Below are 22,684 nucleotides of genomic sequence, written 5' to 3' on the forward strand. Positions count from 1 at the left end.
ACTTGCCAAGCGGGGTGATGGTGTGACTCTGGATCTTTGAGCGCTGACAAGCGACGCGGCACCTCACCCAAGCTCGAATGTCAGCATTCATGGATGGCAACACGTAGCGCTCGGCGATGAGTTTCTGAGTAGGTCGGGCGCCGGGGTGAGACAGGTCGTAAATGGAAGCGAAGATAGCGCGCCGGAGCTCTGCTGGCACGAAAGGTCTTGCACGGCCGGTCGAAGTGTCGCTGCACAGCGTGATGTCCGTGCCGGGCAGCGGAATGTCTTCCAGCCTTAGGGAAGACGACTGCGTCTCACGGAGTTGGAGGAGCTCTAGGTCGGAGGGTTGAGCGGAGGCGAGGTCTTCCGGCGAGACGGATGTGGCACGCACAGAGAGGCGCGATGCGGCTGAGGGCATCAGCTGGACCGTTGGCGCTTCCCTGCACATACTGGATCTGCGTGCAGAATTCCGCCAGGTAGGACAACTGCCGAACTGCTGTATTTCTGTTCGGCGGGTTTCAACTTCTTACTGAAGAAGGCTATAGTGCGCCAGCTGTCGTTAAACTTCTGATACAAAGCCGCGCCCACGGCCACGTTGGAGGCATCCACCATTAGTGCGGTCGGAGCGCCATGCTTCGGATGGTACAGCTGTATCTGCGCGCTGAGGTCCAGCTTGATCTTCGAGAAGGCGGCTTCGGCTTCAGCTGACCAGGGAAGGGGTTTCGATCCGCCGCGATAACTGAGGAGAGCTTCTAGTGGGCGCAAAGTGGTGTCACAGTGAGGGATGAATCGCCGGTAAAAGTTAATTAAACCGACAAAACGTCTCAACTGGCGGAGAGAATGAGGCTGCGGAAAGCTGGTGATCGCGTCGACCTTGCTTGCGAGAGGAGCGATGCCGGCGGAAGAGACCATGTGACCAAGGAATTCGGTGGACTCAACGCCAAATTCGCACTTCTCGAAGTTGATGACGATGCCATGAGCGGCCAGTCGCGCGAAAAGTTGACGGAGGCGGTCGGCATACTCCTCAGGGGTAGAACTTGCAACAAGCAGGTCGTCGATATAGGCAAAGACGAAAGGGAGGCCTCTGGTGACGGAATGAATGAACCTCTGGAAGGTCTGTGCTGCGTTGCGCAACCCGAAAGGCATCCGTTGGAATTCAAACAGACCGAATGGGGTGGTAATGGCGGTCTTCTTGATGTCTTCGGGGGCAACGGGAATCTGATGGTATGTTTTCATTAGGTCGATTTTAGAAAAGATGGTAGCGCCGTGCAAGTTGACGGTGAAATCTTGCAGGCGAGGCAAGGGGTACCGGTCTGGAACTGTGGCGAGGTTGAGGGCACGGTAATCGCCGCAAGGTCGCCAGTCCCCGGTCTTTTTGGGGATCATATGCAGCGGGGATGACCAATCGCTGGAGGAAGGTCGGGCGACACCAATAGCGAGCATGTGCTCGAACTCCGTGCGGGCGATTTTGAGTTTTTCCGGGGCGAGACGTCGAGGTCGAGCAAAAACAGGTGGTCCAGTGGTGCAGATGTGATGCACAATATCGTGCGCGACGGGTCTCGTCCAATCCGGTGGTTGGGTGAGAGAAGGGAACTCTCGAAGGATCGATGCGTACGGCGGTGTCAATGCAGGAAGCGTGACGGTATCGGCGCTGGGAGGTCGGTTGCCGGTCATGACGTGTACGGAAAGCTTCGTGCATGTGTCGAGAAGTAGCTTGTTCCGCACATTAACCGTGAGGCCGAAATGCTGCAAAACATTTGCAGCCAATATGGGTTGGCCGACACTGGCTACCAGGAAAAGCCAGGAAAAGCTCCTGCGTAGTCCTATGTTAAGGCTAAGAATCTGCTGGCGGAAAACTGGGATGGTGGTATTGTTGGCCACCGTAAGGTGGAATAAGAGCGGGAGACGCCGGTCAGAAGGTGTAGCATGGAGGACGCTGACTTCTGCGCCTTGTCCACCAGAAGGCGTAACTTGGTGGCACGATCTGTGACATAGAAGAGGCGATCGGTGGCGGTAGTCGGGGTGCTGCTGGTCGCCGTCAGTGCTCCCCTTGGGAGCTTCTCGACCATCCGCAGGGGCGAGTTCAGCGTTCGGCCCTGTCGACGAAACGATGGTGGTACCAGCACCACGGAGTGGATATGGAATCTCCAGAGCGTGGGGAAGGCGAGCGTCGGCGAGATTGGGAATTGCGGCTTCCTGAGCGGCGGCGACGGAGGGGTTGTCGTCGACGGTCTGTATGGGCATTGGCAAGGGCGTCAATGCTCGCGCGCAGGTGGGAGACGTCGGCAGAAAGAGTGTTCAGACGTGCGTGGACGTCGTCTTGCGGTGCACAGCCGGGGCCTTGACGTCGGGGGGCCGAAAGTTCTGGGGATGGCTGCGTGACCGTGGAGACACCGCGGCCGACAACTTCCATAATTTTGTCAGCCTGTTCTGCGAGGTTGGCAAGCGGCAGGCTTGACGCGGCTGCCAGAATCATTTGGACCTGAGATGGAAGGCGCTGCATGAAGAGCTCGCGAAGAAGCTGTGCGTCGAAACCCGCCGACCAGGCGACACGTGGAACAGGGACGTCTTGTGCTGAGTGGGCAGAAGTGGCGGGATGAACGGTGCGGACAAGAGCTGGCCGGGAGGGTTTCAGGGGCGGGCCGAAGTGGAGAGCAGAGTAGGCAGGTAGGCAGGACGTCGGCAGAAAGGGTGTTCAGACGTACCAGACGTTATCAGACGTACCAGACGTTCAGAAGTTATCACCGACACATGTCGGTGATAAACTATTACGGGAAATTTCTACCTCGGTCATCGACGGTGTTGCATCCTGTGTACCGACTACTACAAGAAAAAGTGACTTGGTTGTGGGACCTGGAGTGCCAGCGTGCGTACTCACAAGTGAAAGACTTGCTCGCATCATCAGCAGTGCTTGCGCATTACGACCCCGACAAACCCTTTCAACTAAGCTGCGACGCATCTCCGTATGGACTAGGTGCGGTACTTTCTCACGTGTATGACGACAGTTCAACACGACCAGTAGCTTACGCTTCTAGAACTTTGTCAGACTCTGAAAAGAACTACAGCCAACTAGAAAAAGAGGCGCTCGCGCTTGCGTTTGGTGTTAAGAAATTTAATTTTTATCTTTACGGAAGGAAATTTGTGCTTGTAACTGACCACAAGCCTTTGCAGTGTATCTTCGGCTCGAAGAAGGGGATACCGACGATCGCCGCAGCGAGGATTCAAAGATGGGCAATCTCGCTTTCTGCGTACGACTACATCATCGAGCATTGTTCTTCGGAAGAAAACAGTGCGCCTGACTACTTTTCCAGACTTCCACTCAACGCGACAAAACGTCCGGGATGAAGTGGACTCGTTTTTCACGCTGTGGCTCGACACTTTACCAGTTACCAGCAAGGATATCGCAAGAGAAACGGCGAAAGATCCTCTCCTTTCCCGAGTACTGGAGCACACCACGATAGACTGGGCAGCTGAAATTAAGGATCCAAGCCTGAAGCCCTTCTTTCAACGCCGGAACGAATTGTCCGTACAGCAACGGTGCCTGATGTGGGGTCTTCGAGTGGTAATACCGCTGAAGCTGAGGAACAGAATACTAGATGAACTACACAGCAGTCACCCTGGAGTAATCAGAATGAAAGAACTGGCACGTAGCTTCATCTGGTCGCCGCATATAGATACGGATATCGAGACAAGAGTACGGAATCGCGACGACTGCCAACGTCACCGTAACGAGCCTGCTGCAGCCCCTGTACATCCATGGGAGTGGCCAACCCGACCATGGAAACGGATCCACGCAGACCTTGCGGGACCTTTCCAGCACTACAACTTTCTTGTTGTAATAGACGCGCATTCGAAATGACCAGAGGTTTTGCCCATGTTGTCAGCATCGACGTAAGGATTTCTACGCTGGTGGCAACCAAGCCCTTCGTGAAACGCTGGGAGAAAGTGCATTAGTGCAGCTGGAGATTACGTTGAAAAATAAAACTAATTTCTCGCATGTAAGTTCATTTTACTTTTGCGAAAAATGAAAATTCCGGGTTTGACTCGAACACCCCTCGTATAACGGCATTCAGCAAGCGCAGCGTCATTTCGCTCCGTAATCCATTTATGTTCTCCGACGCTATCTCCATGTCTCCAAGTGTGCAGTTGAGCGGACTATGGATTCCCAGCGCTTGAATCTGTGAACAAGTGTACAAAGTCCGCAATTCTTCGCCCTTCAACAACACAGGGTCCACATCCGGACGTTCCTGCAGACACGTCTTGTGTACTGTCCCTTGAGCTAGCTCTCGATGAAAGTATGCTTTTAAGGATATTCATTATGCAAGTCAATCGAGACAATTGCACTAATTACCTGCACAATATTACCTTTCAGTAGGATTATCGAAGTAAAAATGATCCACGAATTTAACAAAATTTTGGTGAGTTTCTCGTGACGCACGCTGTATAAGTCGCGGTTAAAGCGCATAAGACGTGTCGTTTCACATCCCATGTGTTTTGCTGCGACAGAAGTACGCATGCTACGCGCGGTGGTTGTTGGGCGACTGACATCATTCGCCCTCAATTGCGCGACATACCCGTCTCCTGCACCATTGTCTGTAACGCGTGCATTTGTCACATGAAATTTGTACCTGGTATCCATAGATAGCAGTGACGTAGCAGTGCTGTCTCACTCATTGGAATATCTTGAATAGTTCTCAAGTTATAATCGTTTTAAATTGCTTCCACTTTTGTGATTCGCACTCGCCAGTCATAACACCCCATACGGCGCGCAAAGAAAGACGTAGTTTGATGTCAGAAATTTCACTTTTGAAAATTAAAGCAGAAGTAGCGCCTCAAACTGTGTATTTCCCAACAGTGTGCGCATATATCGGATGAAAATACAATCACAATAAAAAAAAACATGTCCTCCATGAACGAGGAGATTTAATGGAATGTAAACAAGTGCCACTCACTACTATACAGAACGTTTTCATCTAAAACGACAAGGAAAAAGCAGGCATTTTTAGCTAACAGCGACAGCACATCACCCAGGTCTGCGACACGAGGCGTTACAGCTAAGAAAGGAGTCAAAATGACTTGAACCATCACGAATAACATGTCCGTAGTTCTTCGTCACAGTTATATGCTGTGAGCTCGAGCACAGCCACCGCCACCGGTTCCTTTTCTGCACTACATCCACCAGCGCTATTATTTATGTAGCTCTACACAGTAGAGTGTGAAAACGTGTTGAATAGGATGCTTGATGGCCTCAGCTTTCCTCACAACAGTTTCTCACATGATGTTGCGCAAGCGTTTTCATGCTGGGTAATTTCAAGTGGCGTGGATTCCTGTCCTTTGCGATGCTGATACTAAACTATACCGAATAGAACTTCGCGCAAAGTAGCGCAGAAACTCGTTAAAATAGGAAATGCATTACCTTTCGAACAAAAATATACGACCTGATCTGTCAAGAGTGAACTACTTAAAGGGACACTAAACAGCTCGACGAACATTCTCCAATTATTATGCTTCATGAAAGAACGTGGCTCACGATATCCAAATATGGAATTCATTTACCTCGAGCGAGCGTCTTTACCACGAAACAATGCCATTCAAAGAGCATAATGCGCGCGCGTTTCTCCTTCATCCCTGGTGGTGGTGGTGGTGGTGGTGGTGGATGGCGAAAGGGCTCGCCGTTGTCGGCCTCACAGAGGTGGGCAACGTCACGACTGACGACTTGGGGGAATGTGCGTCCTGGGCCGACTTCTAAGGGAACTGTGCCGACATATGTCAGACAACGTCTGAGGAAAACCCCAGACAGCACAGCCGGCACCGGGATTCGAACCCGGGCACCTCCCAGTCCCTCATCCTTGGAACCGTATCACGTCACAACGTTCCAACGTATAGCAACACCGCTTTCCAGGCGCTGGAGGTGGGGGAGATTTTGCTCTCCTAGCCAATGACGGGCCCCACTGAGACAAGCTGCCGCTCGCGAAGGAACCGGTTGCGGGAGCATCGCGGTGACCTCGCGGCGAAATACACCACCGAAAACATACTGCGCACATGAAATTGAACATTGTCGACTTTCGGTGCCGTTTCATCTGGCTACCTTGGGATTGACAAGTGGACAGATGTATACAACTTGACCTCACTTCCCACTATTACAACATAATCAATGTATAAGCGTCCCGCATTTGGAATGGTTGATGGTGCGCGATGTCAAAATGGCAATTGTCGCCATTGTTGTTGGCATCGCAGGGTGGGGCATGCGCGCGAAAGAGTGCAGCGAATATTCGGTCGGTTTAGAGCCATTATTTACTTTTTTTGCGACAACAATTTTTGGAAAACGTTCACTGTAGGCAACGAATCACACTGCATTAGAAAAAAGTACACCTTGTATACCTGTTTATTGCCCCTTGTCTTTGCGTCGTCTGTACTATGACTTCGGTTTGTTATATAACGCAGCTCATTATTTGGTTAATTGTCCCGATCTTCGCTCGTCAATTAACTTTAATGTCCCAGATAAGGCATTAAGATACTCTCCCGCTTTTTTTTTCCTTTCTCTTTTTTTTTTTATGTGTCGCGATCGTAGTCATTTAGCACGCGTTTTTGGACCAGTGTTTTCTGTGTCTCTTTTTAGCATATTTGTTCCTTCTTATTGCGCGTACTGTAACCCAAGTTCATGACAGATCTACAGGTGTCCCTTATCACGACCATTCGAGGCTCTGTACTGCCACCTAGACAGATTATATCACGACATTATGTAACTCCTGCAACCTTGCGTGCACGACCATGGAGAAATTACCGATCATGGTGCATAAATTGTTGTACGATTTGGCCGGGGTGTAACGCGAATTTAATATTCGAGGATGGAAGTGGCCTCCTTTCATTGTAGCTAGTTCCACGGGAAAAATAGTTAGAGATTGGCACCTTTGTATTTAGAGATAGTTTGCAATGCCTGGGACACCTCTACCAAACCTTGTCGCTTGGAGGGATCGTGGAAACCATCAAATCTATGGGAGGTGTGGAGGCCCTCCAATGCCTGAAGCAGGTATGTATATTTAGGGACGTTTCCAAAATTTTGCGCTTTTACGCTAGCACTTTTACGGTGTAGGACGAATCGGGCCTTCCAAAACAATCAGCATTTCAAAACGACCTAATGCGGGAACATATAAATGGCTAAGGCTACCAGTACATTCTACACGTGTTTAATCATTCTAAGTTTTCAATAATAAATAAATAAAGTAATAAGAAGAAATGAAATAATAATAATAATTAGGAGTAGATTGGGCAGATTTGGGTGCTCAAATTTGAGGGATTCTAGTCTAGTGTAGTTGAAAACGGATATGTTACATGCGGACTTGATGCAGCACTTCTGACACCTGTGCTATGACGCTTTGTTCGGAATTGCTTCCTTGCGTCTCTCTAGCATCCTATTCGTGGTAGCGCGCCCTAAATTATATGAATGCAAACTAGAGTTGATTATCAAATAAGAAATGTATAGATGCACAAAATAAGCAGGCCCTCTCAGGCAAGCAAGCGTTATTTGCGTTCCAACAACCCTCTGTGCAGTGGGTATACGATCCCAATAATGAAGAAAGTGATGGTGGTGTGATACAGAAAAAATGGGGATGTGACCAATAAACAAGAGGTGTACTTATAGTGCATAGATTACACCAACCTCTACAGATACACATGATAAAATACACTCCTATCGGAGATTTCGAATGGGCCGAGGATTTTGGCTCCTTTGATTTTCTGCGTCACACACCACCTAGGTTCGGATGAGGGAGTATGTGTATGCATGTAACTTGGAATGCTTGTCTCAATTCTAGCGCTTCTCGAGGAATTAGTGCATAAGTCCGCTAGCAGATTGCTGTTCACTTATACGGAGAAAGTCGAGTATGTCGTTCATTGCACGTTGCTCGCATTGCATTGTACATTACATGTGGAGCTGGTGAAATTTCACCGAATTCTCGAATTTCGCCACGCGCCATTCATGCATCCCACTATCTGGTGGAGAGCTCAGGCATTAAAATCTAAAATTCCGCGTGGCAGTGAATGTCCCGGAAATGTAGAATGGGGTGACCAATGATGACTATTGTAGCCATTGAGCTAGTGTAAGATGAAACAGTCCCTGCGAATCGTGGTCCAATGAGCAGAGAAGATTGATGCGATGATGGTAAAATTGCTAGAGTGCAGGCGAGCTGGTACATTGAAAAACTAGAAAACCTGAGACAGGGAGCAAGAAAGAACACAGCACCATAGAAGTACCCCAACTTGTGGTGGTGGTGCATGTAAAAAAGCACGCCGTCGTCGGCCTCACAGAGGTGGGGAACTATGCCGACATATGTCTGACAGAGTCTGAGGAAAACCCGGGAAAGATAGGCAGATATGATGCAAATGATATCAAATGAACGACAGCGACAGCGCGGTTCATTTGCAGCGCAGATTGGCGTCATATCTTGCCAGTGCAAGTACTTCAAGGACGGGCCATAATGAGGCCACAGCCAACGTGACTCTCCGAAATGACCGTTCTGCGTCCTGCAACTTTTTCTTCTGCTTCTTCTTTTGCCTTCTTCTTGTCTGCGTTTCTTCTCTTCTGTGTTTCGGCGATGCCAATGAAAAAATGGCTAGGAAGCAAGCGAGCTGGTGAAGATGATGCATAATGTGAAACCTCGAGACTAGGGAACACGAAGGGACAGACACAACACGAAGTCTGTCGTGTTGTGTCGGTCCCTTCGTGGTCCCTAGTCTCGGGGTTTTACATTATGCATCGGCGATACGTCATACGCGACAAGATCTTCACGAAATTGAGCCCTTAACAGCTATCACTGTAAAACCCCAGGCAGTAGCTGGCACCGGTATTCGAACTTGGGTATATCCCAGTCGACGTGACATGTTGTAGTGCCCTGGAAATGTAACTGTTAATCAAAGAGTGTCCTGGCATAGAAGCTGGGCCTTTGGCGTCAGATCTTGCAGCACCCCCACCCTCCCCCAAAATGCCTCCTAGAACGACCAAAAAACCCGAAAAGAAGAAGGTATGGGTGTTGCGACCTCTAGGAAACACCAGCACTCCCGCAATATGAAAGTCATTTCTTACAATAAGACATGCCAAGAAATGCGGTCAATACAGTCCAGGTATGAGGCACCCAATGAAAGAACAAAAATATGGAAGCAAAGAAGAACCTCTCTTACTGGTAGCCTCGAAGATGGCAACCACAGCAAGTAAACCGAAGATAGAGAACGTCCTCATCGTACAGATGTTTCCAACGCAATTACAAGAAGAATAATGAGACCTAGAAATTAACCGAACAAGAATCTCATCAGAACGTATTGTATGATGTCCAACCTGCTCAGTGCAGTTAAAGCCAGAAACAAAAGGATGCACAGGCTTAACGTCCCGTTATGATTTTCTTTTACTTGATATGCCGAAAACGGGATTTACTACAAGTTACTAAAGCAACGGGATATAATAGCTAGTGGCACTCGTGGATGGCGCTTTTATAAAAAAGACCCAGTTACATAAGATGGCAGATATATGTCTACTTTTAAGAGTGCTTTCGTAAGAGTTAAGAGCCAAGTTCAGTTAAGGAAGTTTGCTGGTTTACTGTTTATTTGATGTACGTGTGTTCGTGGACCCCTTTTGAGGAGCGACCTGCAGCTACAGTCAACCTCAATGAAGGTTAGATTTTCCTGGGCCCTCAATGACGCGCCCCGGATAAGCCAGTCCCGAGTAGTTTGGGACTAACATCTCCAGTTGTTTTTTTTTTCCTTTACCAATCAATCAATCAATTTTTCATAGTCTCCAAGTGCAGGGGCCTTACAAAAATGCCAAATGGGGTTTAGGGTGTCAATTGTGTTTCTTTTGAGTAATTAAAAATTCCATAGAAAATCGAGTGACAGCACTGTTGAATAATTATACAACATTACTGTCACTTCAAACTCAATAGAGAGTCTTCTGACTGACATCATTAGAAATACATGTGTGGTGGACTCAATCGTAATTCTTTTGACTTTCTGTTGAGAAAACTCATTACACCTTGATTTAAAAAGTTGCTACTTACTCAAAGGAAATCCTTCACAGAAACCTCTGTAGTCATCAGTGCTAGAGAGAAATGTTACTTTTTCACTATCTTTCCAGCATTCTTTTTTGTACTTTTTTTGTACGGTTAGATTCAAATTGTGTACCACCTACAAAGTGACTGCCTCCAGCTTATCTTATTCCAGGACACCTTATGCGACATTATATACGACCAGGAACACCTCCTAATCTTTTTAGAAAAAAATGCGTGGGGTCGATCAGGGTCTCTGGGCGTTTTAGCGTGGAATCGCCCAATTGTTTTTTCGAATGCTTACGTTGTACAACAAAATGTAATTGAGAACTATTTGCGGAGCAGGGTTATGCTGAACTGAGTGTTTTCATATCATATCAGCCCCCGAGTGTTGTATACTCTCTGTGCTTGTTCTCTGCTATTTCACATACGTTTCAATATCTGCTATGGCAAAATGTGGTGATGTGTAATTCAAAGCCTCGTCTCCTCTAGCAGAAGTGAACCAGATATTTATGAACACAGATTGCTCTACAGGTTTTTATGTGCACATTCTTAATCTATGCATGGTAGATGCACACACGGAAAGTTCCCCAGCATATCCGATAGTCAACTGAAGAGCAGCTTGTCGTCTCTGTCTCTCAAGAGAGCTTAAGTAGTATTAATAAATTTTATTTGTAATATATTTTATTGTAAATATATATCTGTTTTATGTGTCACTCACGCACACAATTCATTCCTGGAGCTATGAAAGGGCACTGCATGACTTAAAAGAGATTCTAAAGGGTGTCGATAGGAACTCGTGCACTTAAAACTCAATGGAGGATCAATAGAATTACGGTGGCCAATATTCTGTAAGAATTCTATAGGGCCTCATTGGAAGGTAGTACAGAATTCTACTGACTCTCTACGGAGAATGTACTGTGTCTATCGTGTATACATAGCGGTTCTATAGAAAAACGTTTGAGAGATTTGTAAAGGGGATACTCGGGGTATATAGTCTCCGTGTGTGCTTGGGAGTTCCAGCAATAGATACTCGTACGATCATCGCTGAAGCGAAGGATGTCCAGCTAGATGTCCTTCGCTGCAGTGAAAGGTGTCCGCAGTGTCTTTGGTGACACCCACTAGTCACTAACCCCTCAAATTCTTAGATGTGACTTGATCTCGACTTGGCTTGCAGATGCCTTTGAAGAGTGCCAATGCACTTCAAAAACCCTGCTAGGTTCGTAGCGGTTGAAGCGTTTTTACGCAGCGACCTCGACTTGACATGTGTGCTGAAAATGTCAAGACAGCGCTCGGGTTACCTTGAAACCGACATGGATAACGCTCCATTACGGCAGCTTCAGGAAGCCCCATGACACTCAGAATCTTGCCTTGGCTTGGCTTCACATGAGATGATGCGTCATCAATTTGTTTACAAGGACTTTGCACAAGCGTTGGTGCCAGACGACATGTGTGGCACATATAAGTCCTGAAATGTCGCGTATATAATGTTATAAGAAATCGCGTATATAAATATTATAAGAAATGTCGCGTTTTCATACTACAAAGCAAATTTAAGTGCAACCTTCACCGAAAGTCTCGCTCCCAGACGCAGTTAAAGTTAGCAGGCTGCGACTTGACGAAGTAGGCCACCGGGAGCGTTCATGAAAGGCGCAAATCGTCTTGAACGAGGATAGGCCTTGGCGAAGACTTGCACACGTCAAGATGTGGCTTCAAGTCAAGTCACATGTATGAATTCGGGGGTAAGATCCGGATATGGAAGCACTGCAAGGTACGTCAATGCGTCACTCAACGGAAACCCAGCGTTCCTGCTGAACACGACGCCTCCTTTGACTTTCCCAGCACCAGTCCTCTCCCCTTTCAGTGCCTGATCACCCTAGGAAGAAAAGAGAGCTTGCACCGTACGTGACTAAGCAGCGCACCCTGGCTATGATGTGTGAATGTTATACGACTTCCACAGCTGTCTTCACAGACCGCACTGGAAAGTTCATCCTGCACCTTTGGCATTCCTCGCGAGTTCATATCAACTGGCCATCGTCTTTCACATAAGACACTTTCACAACACTCCACATCACACACACACACTTCACGCAAATTTACACTTTAACATTTTCACACAAGAAACGTTCACATCATATTCATCACATAAAGTTGTTATTGTTGTTCGACGTGCGCTGAACTCTTTGCCATTCGTTTGACCATGCGGAAAATTACGGAGAGCCCCGCAGCTCCTGGGTCGTATATACGGATTCCAGATATGCGCTGCAGTGTGTGACTAATATGGAACTCCGTGGACCCCTCAGCACTGTGGCGTACCTCGTTTACAGCCTCGTTTCCACATCAGTGGGAACGGGGAGCAGTAGCAACAGCGTTAGGTGCACATCAGCTCATGCGACGTGTGCCCATAATACTGTCTCGGGGGGACCGTCGATAACTCGCTTCAACCCCCACCGTCCCCAGGATGCAGTCCCAATGGCAACACGACATCATCACATATTTCCTGCTTTACGCCGTCCTTTGCACTTTGCCCCTTACCCGTCCCCGCCGAACGCCGTGTTACCACAATATCCCATCGTATGCGACGTAATGTAAATAAGGTACAAAGGGCCGGTTGGTACATAACTGAAGAGAACAGGACGGAGAAAACAACAAGAACGGACAGGGTGGATGTCGTACTTTCCACCTTTATTCACGGGAAATGAGAAAGGGAAGGAAACCACGTAAACATCGAGAAATAACACACCACACCACACTATGGTGCCTGAATTCTAGCTCCCTCCGCAGAGGGAGCTAGTATTCAGCCACCCTACTCCACACCAGTGCCGTGTATGCAAAAGGGAGTCTGGCCATTAGTGGAACCTGCCTATACCTGAAGCTCCATCCACTTTTTGAGCTCTGTCCAATCACGAGCCAAAATACAGTTCGATATTAATCCCAGGCTATCCAAGCTATATATAACATGTATTCACTGGGTGCGGACATTTTCGGGAAACTGGATTGGATTACATTGAACAGGATATTTCCCGACGACCTACGAACGTAATGGATTTTGTCTCCACTTTTATCGGCGCCCTCTGGATGGAGAGGGGCATGTCGGGGAGACACAGCAGAAGTGCTTGCTAGCAGGAGTGATTGGCCGGTAGAACCGATTGTTGGAACAGAGCGCCGGTATTATACGTATTTTAACTATAAAACATATCAAGATTGAATCAAGGACGGGCAAGGGTGTGTATATGAACAAAAGCATGTCATAAAATGCAAATTTTCGACCATATGTTGCGTTTTTCTTGCTATTTGCTTGCGATCGTTGTCTTTACTAGGCCTAAAAAGGACGACGAAACATATTCTCTTCACGAACATGGACACACTGGAGCGTAATTTAGAGGTGATTTGCAAGATAATAGCAACATAGCAACGTAATGTACACCTACGGTATAAAACTGAAATATTGTGAAAAAAATTGTCGCGAAATCCTCGCTTCGCCGTTCCAAGTCACGCCTCCATGTTGGACCACTTCATTGGGCTCCGCCTAATGGCCAGACACCCTTTGGCATACCACGGCGACACTGCACCACACAAGATCACAGCGCCCTCCAGCAAACCTGAGATAACACAACACCTCATCAGCCATACCGTTCACCCTTATGGATGGAAGTTTCACAGCGACAATCCTAAACCATTTTGCTGTCCCTATTTGTCCCTGTCTCTATGCTATTATTTGGTGTCCCTCGAACCGTACTCGCCGAAGCTCGGGAGCAGCCTATACCCATTCTGCGGGACTCAGCCACCCTCCGCGTCTACGCCCGCTGTCTGACGCAACCCTCTCATCCTCTTCGCCGCATTGCTGTGAGCTGCCCTGCATCCGCTTTGCCAAAGCAGTTGCACGCTTACGAGACTATCTCCCGTCCTCAACACCTGCCACTACCTTTGTGCCAGCAATGTGGACCTTAAAACGGCCTCGCATTCACTCCACTATACCAGACCATCCCCGAAAGAAGGTAGTCAGCCCTGTGGTAGCCCAATAACTCGCTTTGGCCCACCTCACCTCTACTCATCCCCATTGGCGACAAATCTTCACCGATGCCTCCGTAATGCCTGACGCATTGGGCGCGCGCAGCCTTTTACGTTACGGATACAGACCATGAACAGGCCTACAAAGTGCCCTATCCCATGTCGTCCACCGAGGCTGAACTGTTCGCCATTCTTACCGCCCTGGAATACATTACTGACTTGCCGCCTGCGAAATGGGTCGTCCTCACCGACAGCAAGGCGTCCCTCCTCCGCTTGATGTCGCCCCGCACCAACCTCATACAGGATATACCCAGCATGATCATTCAGATGTATAACAGACTCCGTGCCAATGGTCATGCTTTGTCCCTTCAATGGGTGTCCGGTCATGTGGGCCTGACCGGTAACACACGCGCAGACGAGGCTGTAAGACGAGCCGCCGCAGCTGCTACTCCTGCCACTGTACGTCCATCACTTACACTTTCCGCTTGCCATTTAGGTATTCGCCGCCGACGTGCAGCCCGTGTCCAAGCATTTAGATCTCAGGCCGCCGCCTACAACAGTCACATACAGTCCATCGACCCCTCGGTTACCTTTTTCATTGCGTGTCGCTGCAGCCGTCAGGAGGAATCACTGCTGCACCTCCTCCGTCTCAACGTTGCCCGCACCCCATTGCTTCTTTACAAAATGGGCCAATCCGGCTCCCCCCTGTGTTCGAGCTGTGGTGAGGTGGCCGACATTCCTCATTGTCTTGTGCACTGCCAGCAGCACATTCCCCAACGGCAAGCCCTCCATCGCTGTCTAATACAGCTGGGCTGCAGCACATTGTCCATGGCCACCCTCCTTGGTTCCGTCCCTCGGCCTACTCAGTTTGCCGTAACTACAGCCCTGCCCCGCTTCTTGAAAGACTCGGGCCTTGCGTCTGCACTCTAACTGGACATTCGTGCTGTACTGCACTGCACTGCGTGCCTGTTTTTCTTTCATGTTTTCCTTTTCCTTCTTTCTTCTTGTTTATTTTCAGTTTCCTTCTGTATCTTTTTGCTCTTTCTCGGATTTCTCTTTTTCGGAATAGCAAGCTGGCAATATAGCCAGGCTGGCATTTCCTTTTTTCTTTCACTCTATTCAATATATCCCCCCCCCTGAACTATTATAATGACTGTGTAAATAAGTTCGATACATTCTTCCGAAATCAGAAAAATAAAGTTGGTTTGACAGTCGAGGACTCGCTAGTTGCCAGAAGAACTGAGAAGCTGAAAACAAAATCGGAACTTCTGAAGGTTCCCTCTCCTACCCCCTGTATCATGCGTGACGTCACCGGTAGCTTCGTGTGGGCCATCTGCTGTTTTTCGGGCACGCGCTTTGTAACTTCTTCGTGCCGTATGGATGACCAGTAATCTGCTTCCTCGATTTCGGTCTAGACTCTTACAAAAATTTTGACATCTTGCACATCAGAATTTCTTACGAATTTTGTGATGAGTTTCTGATGCATTTCTGTTTAAAATTGCCCACGGAGTTTCTGATAACTGTGTGATGATTGAAAGTCTTGTGAGTTTATGATGTGTTTCTTGATTTTTATGTGTGTTTCTGATTAATTTGTGATGCAAACAGTTGAACTTCTGATGAGTTTCTCAGTAGTTTCTGATGATAACCCTGCTGCATATAAAAGCTAAATTGAAACTCGCATTCTAAACACGGAAAATAACCTGATCACATTGGAAAACGCTAGCGCCAATGCAGTTGCCCACTCCGGCCATTTCATACTCAGGAAACAGGAATGACGATGAAAACTTTACTTTACTTTAATAACTTTATTTCTCTGGATACCATTGAAGATAGGGGTCGTGTCATATTTGCTGCAAAAAAATAACCTGCAAAGCAAGGATCATGCTTATGAGTCAGTGCAGATAACGCAACATATGTGATACTCAGCATTAACAAATTAACATTAATGAGTGGGAAACAATGGTCAGGACTGCATAGCGTGCCTTCCTGTCGTTGCCTCACTTCCTTCTTGCGGCACGTATTTGTATCAACGCCAAAACTAGCAAGCATAGAGTTGTATAGCAATCCAAATGCAAGCAGCCCTGTGTGAAATCGAAACATGAATGATCATGGCTGTGGGCATGGATTACGCTACAATACAGAGGAGTGCAACAAGAATGTTGCACGTCTGACAGATAGGCTCGAGGCTCACAAATGTACGTACCAATAAGCGCATGCACCCGGGTCAAGTGCTTCTTTTACGGGTCCATCCTTAAGGCGGGGTCCCATAGCCTCGATTTGAGCAGCCGCAGCAGAGCAACAGCAGCGGAGCACCAGAGCTGCAGCGACACGAGCGGTCCCATAGCTCCGGGCGAGAGCAGCAGCGCTGCCGAGATGCAGAAATTCCCTGCTGCTCGCGTATCCAAAGTTTTGGTTGCTGTGCTGTCCTGTTGCTCTGCAGCCTGAGCAGCCGGTCTAGCAAGCCAATCAGGAGGTTATGTAGATGGGTAGAAATCCAGCGAACCGGTAGAGATGTAGGAAGGGAGTTTTCACCACGGAGGTTACTCCCGGAGGCAACTCCCTTCCTACATCTCTACCGGTTCGCTGGATTTCTACCCGGTTACTCCACGGTTACTCTCCGGTTACTACTCCGGTACTCCCGGTTACTCCACGGAGGCAACTCCCTTCCTACATCTCTACCGGTTCGCTGGATTTCTACCCATCTACGTTCGCTACTGACGATCCGATGGCCTCAGGAGGTAAGCAACCCGTCCTCGCTTTCTCACATGTCGCACTCCTAGGGGATAGCTGTTACAAGTACATACACGAACACGTCCCGCACGGAGAACACGGACCTCACATACACTTCTCAAGCGGCGCAAGAATACGAGACATCATGACACATGTAACCGCCGCCCCACCGAACATCACGCACTTCATACTCCACGTAGGGACCAACGACATCGCACGGTCGACAGCACAACATGTCATCCAGGAATTCGAAACACTAGTTTCCTTCATCACAAACAACAGACCAGGCGCTGAAATAGTACTGACAACGATACTTCCCCGAAGACAGAACAAACACCGAGCATACATATACCAGGACACATGGCTACACGAGTTCGACAGGAAGGTGCACGCTGTCAACAACCACCTCATCCACATGCGTCAGGTACACACCAACGTTGTGGTTATCACACACGCAGCTTTCGAATACCACGCTGAAGCACATCTCGCTCGGGACGGCATCCACCCAAACCACGCAGGCGTACGAGCTATGGCACTCAACATCAAACACTTAATGGTCCATAGATGCCGTCCTGCACTGACAAACGCTCAAACACAACATCCTCAACCAGCTCACACTGTAAGTGCCAGCACCGCAAACACGCCAGAACACACGATGGCATCAAAGGGGACCACAACGACCACTGCACCCACGCATACACACACGGGAAACGACAACACTCCAAACACAACCCGCACACACACAAAGTTCACGCAAACTGTGACACGGAAAACCACAAGCACGCAAACACAGACAGATGACATCGAGGAACACAGCGAGTCTCCACAGCCACCGACCCCACAGACACGACGCACGCGCACATCACGCAGAAAACACCGTTGACTATCTAATCGCCAGCCTACCATGCAGTCAACGAACTTTCTACAAATGCGAAAACTCATGGAGAAACGTAGCCGATACCTACATCATCTAAGGATCTACACCCACCACCTGGCTCACAACACAGTACCTAAAGGCCTCACCCCTAAAACAGTTCCTGCATTAGGAAAACTGACACCTGAACTAGAGCTAGAGTGGGCGTCAGCCCTTAACAACACAGCCCGTACATTTCTTGAAATATTAAAGAAACAGTGCCACGCGCAACTCGCTACGATCCAGGCCCATATGAACAATATCAATCTCACCGACGCGGAGGCAAACACTCTCGAACTACATATTCAACAACTTAACCGTGAGCTAGCTAACAAGGAACACTCAAAACTCGGAAAACCTAATTCCAACAACGACACGGATACCGGACCCACTAACACGACACACGCAGCAGCCGAACAAATCATTTCCAGCACCAAAACCACAACTCTCCGCAACATCGCTGAGCCACCCCGAGAAAACGCTGACGCAAGCACCGTAATAGATATATCACGCTCAATAACCAGCGACGAACTACAAGTCCTCTCTAGGGGGTTAACATTCTGCCCTACACTCAATTCTGTTAACGAATACGAAATCCACAAAGACATATCAGACATTGCGAGACGGCTACGCCTTAGAGAATTCTTCGCTCATACAGCACAAGAAAACAACAACGACCTCCGACTACCATCAACCTGGACACCAAATCACGGCCGAGAACCCGCATTAGACCTGTACATTAAACAAGTAAGCAACGACATCCTTCGCGGTATTTCCCAAAGCTCGCGTGGTCACAACCTCACTAAAACACAGCGTGACATCATCAAAGCGCTAGCTGACAGAGATGATATCATTATCAAGCCCGCAGATAAGGGTGGGAGTATCGTCATCTGGCCCACAGATAAATATATTTCTGAAGCTCATAGGCAACTCAACAATACGCAACACTACCTCAAACTGGACCATGACCCAACAAAGGAATACACGGCGCTAATAACCCATACCATACAGGACCTCCACGAACGAAAGCTCATCACACGTGATGACCTCAGATATCTCACCCCATCAAACACAGGCGCAGGTCGTTTCTATTTACTGCCCAAAATCCACAAGGTACACGCCAACGAGCTCTATACGGCTGACATCCCCGGCAGGCCAATTGTATCTAATAACAACACACCAACAGAAAGACTCTCGAAATTCCTGGACCACTATTTAAACCATATTCCGACAACACTGCCATCGCATGTACAAGACACACCCCACCTCCTCAGAATAATCAGAGATATAAACAACACTCGTACATTTGGTACGGACACAATACTAGCCACGCTGGATGTGACATCACTGTATACTAACATCCCACACAACGACGGAATCACAGCCCTCTGCAATACCCTTTCTACAACAAACACCAGAAAAGACACGGAAACCATACTCGCTCTAATGGACTTGGTCCTTAAACTGAACTACTTCGAGTTCAATGGCGAATACTACTTGCAAGTACACGGTACAAGTATGGGCACACCTGTTGCACCCACATACGCAAATATCTTCATGGGGTTCTTAGAAAACAAAGTTCTCAGCGCCCTCTCATTAAAACCCACGGTGTACCTTCGATACATCGATGATATACTGATAATATGGGAACACGGGGAACATGAATTTCAAAAGTTCGTAGATCTACTGAACACCGCGCATAGCAACATAAAGTTCACATCACAACAGTCAACTCACTTAATTAACTTCCTCGACACCACGATATCACTAGACAACGGCAACCTCATCACAACCCTGTACAAAAAGCCAACTGACAAACAACAATACCTTCACTTCAAGAGCCACCACCCGCGTCACTGTAAGGTTGGAATTCCTAATGGGCAGAGTGTAAGACTACGCAGAGTTTGTTCAAACGACACTGATTACGCTGAGAAGCTTGACGAACTCTGCAGTACACTTGCCCAAAGGGACTATCCAGACTCCCTCCTAACCGAATTCCGTCGCAAGGCACTCACACTCGATCGAAACGAGGTTCTGGAAAACCGGAAAAATCCCGACGCGTGCCAAATAAGCTTCATCACAAGATATTCCAACGCACTTCCAAACATCAAAGCCATTCTACAGAAGCACGAGCCCCTCCTCCAAAGCAGTGACCGACTGAGCAACATATTCACAAATCCCATACAGGTGACATATCGACGCGCAAGAAACCTGGCAGACTCCTTGGTCAATGCCAAAATCAGCAAAACGGGCACCCCGTACACGGGAACACGACCCTGCAACCTCCCGCGCTGCAAAACATGCAAGCACGTTCAACACGCTAACTCCATCAAAAGCACTGCGAGCAATTACACCCACTTTGTTAACCACGCATTCACATGCACAAGCTCCAATGTCATATACTGCATTGAATGCGGCGACTGCTCTATGCAATACATTGGTGAAACCGGCCAACAAATGAACAACCGCCTTACCGGACACAGAACCGACACGTCCAACAAACTCCCCAAAGCAGTCGCCGAACACTTTAACGTTCCTAGTCACAATTTTGACAACATTAAACTATATATTCTAGAAACCGGGTTTAGATCCACACGTGACAGACGTGATAGGGAGTCTTATCTCATATACAAGTTCAATGCTCTTCACCCGTCCGGTATCAACAAATCACAAGGCACCCTAGAAACACTTCACAAATAAAATATGCTTTTCCCTTCTACCTCCATTATCATCTGTTATGTTCTGCATGGTCACTGCTTTCTGCTCTCTTTATTACATGCCACAACTTTGTATTACAAATATATACTAAAAAAAAAAACATTCTGGAATTTTCCCCACGTAACCACTAACCTCCTTATCTTTCGCTATGCTTGCCAATTCTTCCCTGTTGTCCCGTTTCGTCCACGTGTTCGTGTACCTTCCATTTTTCTGTAACCGGTCTGTAGCCTAGATCACTACGTTCACGTAATCCCCTCCACTCCCTAACAAAGCAGCCATTCACTCCGGCCGTAAAAACCCGTACGGACCCTTTCTTCCCTCCGGGCTGTTGACCCACAATTCGCATGAACCTTTAAACACGTCACACCTAACCCTTTAAATACCATGCCAATGATGAGGACGGTGCCCAGAAGAAGAACAGTCTCTGGTCGAAATATCGGCGGCTTCTGTCCTGAGGCAACTCCCTTCCTACATCTCTACCGGTTCGCTGGATTTCTACCCATCTATGCCTGATTTAGATAATTTCTTATGTTGAACGCACACTGTCTAAAACTGCATGGGCAGGCTAAAGTCGCGTGAGCTGCCCACGCGCCGTCGGAAATTCGTATTTCAGATATTGCTGCATGGTGCTCGTGAATCTATGTGCCCGTCTGCGAAGGTGAGCACATCTTTTTTTTTTTTTTTTTTTCGAGATGAAGTTGTTCATAATGCGACGTTGTGTCCTGAGCTTATATTTCTAATGGTGCTTCCAGGAGTGCGAGGTGTGTTGCGTGCGCTGGCTATGTTTGCACGGAATGTTCTGGGAGAGCAATTGTGTTTCTTCATACCCAGCTGGGGTTGAGTCTGGTTTTTAAGATTGAGTGCGTTTTTGTGTGATCATCCTAAATTTATATTTCTAATGTATGTTGTATTGTGTGTGTATTCATAGCTACGTGATAACGGTGTGTGCATGCCTCTCAGGTGAAAATTCCAATATGGCGGACATGGGGAGGCTAAAATCGCGTGAGCTGTCCACGCGTTTCTTTCAGATATTGCGTGCTGTACGGTGCTCGTGTCGCACGGTGAATCTATGTGGTGTAAAACCTGTCATATTTGTAACTGTGATACTCTTAAAGTGAACACATTTATTCAGAGATGAACTTGCTTATAATGTGATGATCATTTTGAATCTGTGTGATCACCCTTAACTTATATTTCTAATGATGCTTCTTACTGTCTAATAGTGATCTTGCGTACTGTTTTGAAGGAACGCGTGCTAGGCGTGTCGCGTGACATATACGCTGGATACGTTTCCACAGAATGCCTCCGTGAGAGCTCTGAAAGCAATCTGAAATTGTGTTTCTTGCTACTCAGCTTGGGTTGAGTCTTCTTTTTAATATTGAGTACGTGCAGAGTTTCACTGCATAGCACCAACCACTATGAGTCTACTCGATCACTTTGTTTAATAAGCGTTGGAGCGTCAGTGAGAGAAACAATCTTGAGCTTCACCATTACTATGCTTCGCCATTCTGCTTGATAAACATTTAATTAGACTCTTGTGTTCAAGTGCAACGCGCACTGTCTGAAACAAAACGATCCTAAGCTTCCTTGCAGGTACAGCTCCACAGGGTTTCTTGATGATCTGCTCAATCGACATTGAAATAGTTTTTCTCTAAGACGAGCTTGTCTGCACAGCATCAACTATACATGTTTTTCTATCATGTGCGTCTTCCTGCTCAGCTTTTTAGTCCGAACGCGTGCTGAGCTAGTGGGTTTCACTGCTTGGCATCACGATGAGTGTTTTCTTTTTTTTTTCTTTTTTTTTGCGCTCTGCTTATTAAACATTGAAAACTCTTTTTGTTGTTGTCGAAGCACACTATCTGTGACAAAATCCGTTCTTCAGCTTTTAAGAATGAACGCACTTCACTCTATAGCATTATTGATGTTTTTACCTCTCCATTCTGCTTGATAAACACTGAAGTACATTTTGATGTTGAAGTGCAAAGCACACTCTCACAAGAACGAAAGCGTGTTCCCAGAGGTGGGCTTCCCCTACGCATGCATACAACATGGTTAAGCCCACTTTACTTGTGTTCTGTGGAGCGATGCGTAGAGTGTGTTTTAAAAGGATTATGAAATTTCCCGAACCCCCATACTTTTTTTCGATGGAAACTGTTCTTCCCGCAGAGAAACTAATATGCCACAAATTTTTCCGGACGAAATCGCTCCACTCTGCGAGGAGCGCGCGCTGGAAATGTCTCTTCCGCGTTCCTCCTCTCCCGCGCATATTTCCCTGCCGATGGTGTAACTGTACGGA

General features: G+C 47.7%; 2 protein-coding genes across 2 annotated transcripts in view; one reads left to right on the forward strand and one right to left on the reverse strand.

The window, feature by feature from the left end:
- Positions 1-9,238, reverse strand: part of LOC135397778 (uncharacterized) — a 53,462-nt gene extending 44,224 nt beyond the window's left edge. Inside the window, exon 1 of the mRNA XM_064629355.1 lies at positions 9,160-9,238. Coding sequence (XP_064485425.1) covers positions 9,160-9,217 — 58 coding nt within the window. The 5' untranslated portion in view covers positions 9,218-9,238. The remainder of the gene's footprint in view (positions 1-9,159) is intronic.
- A 4,948-nt stretch (positions 9,239-14,186) lies between these two features.
- LOC135398419 (uncharacterized) lies at positions 14,187-14,957 on the forward strand. Its single transcript, XM_064629828.1, has one exon. The coding sequence runs from the start codon at positions 14,187-14,189 to the stop codon at positions 14,955-14,957; it is 771 nt and encodes a 256-aa protein (XP_064485898.1).
- Positions 14,958-22,684: the final 7,727 nt, after the last annotated feature.

Source organism: Ornithodoros turicata, chromosome 6 (genome assembly GCF_037126465.1).
Source record: "Ornithodoros turicata isolate Travis chromosome 6, ASM3712646v1, whole genome shotgun sequence".
Lineage (NCBI taxonomy): Eukaryota > Metazoa > Arthropoda > Arachnida > Ixodida > Argasidae > Ornithodoros > Ornithodoros turicata.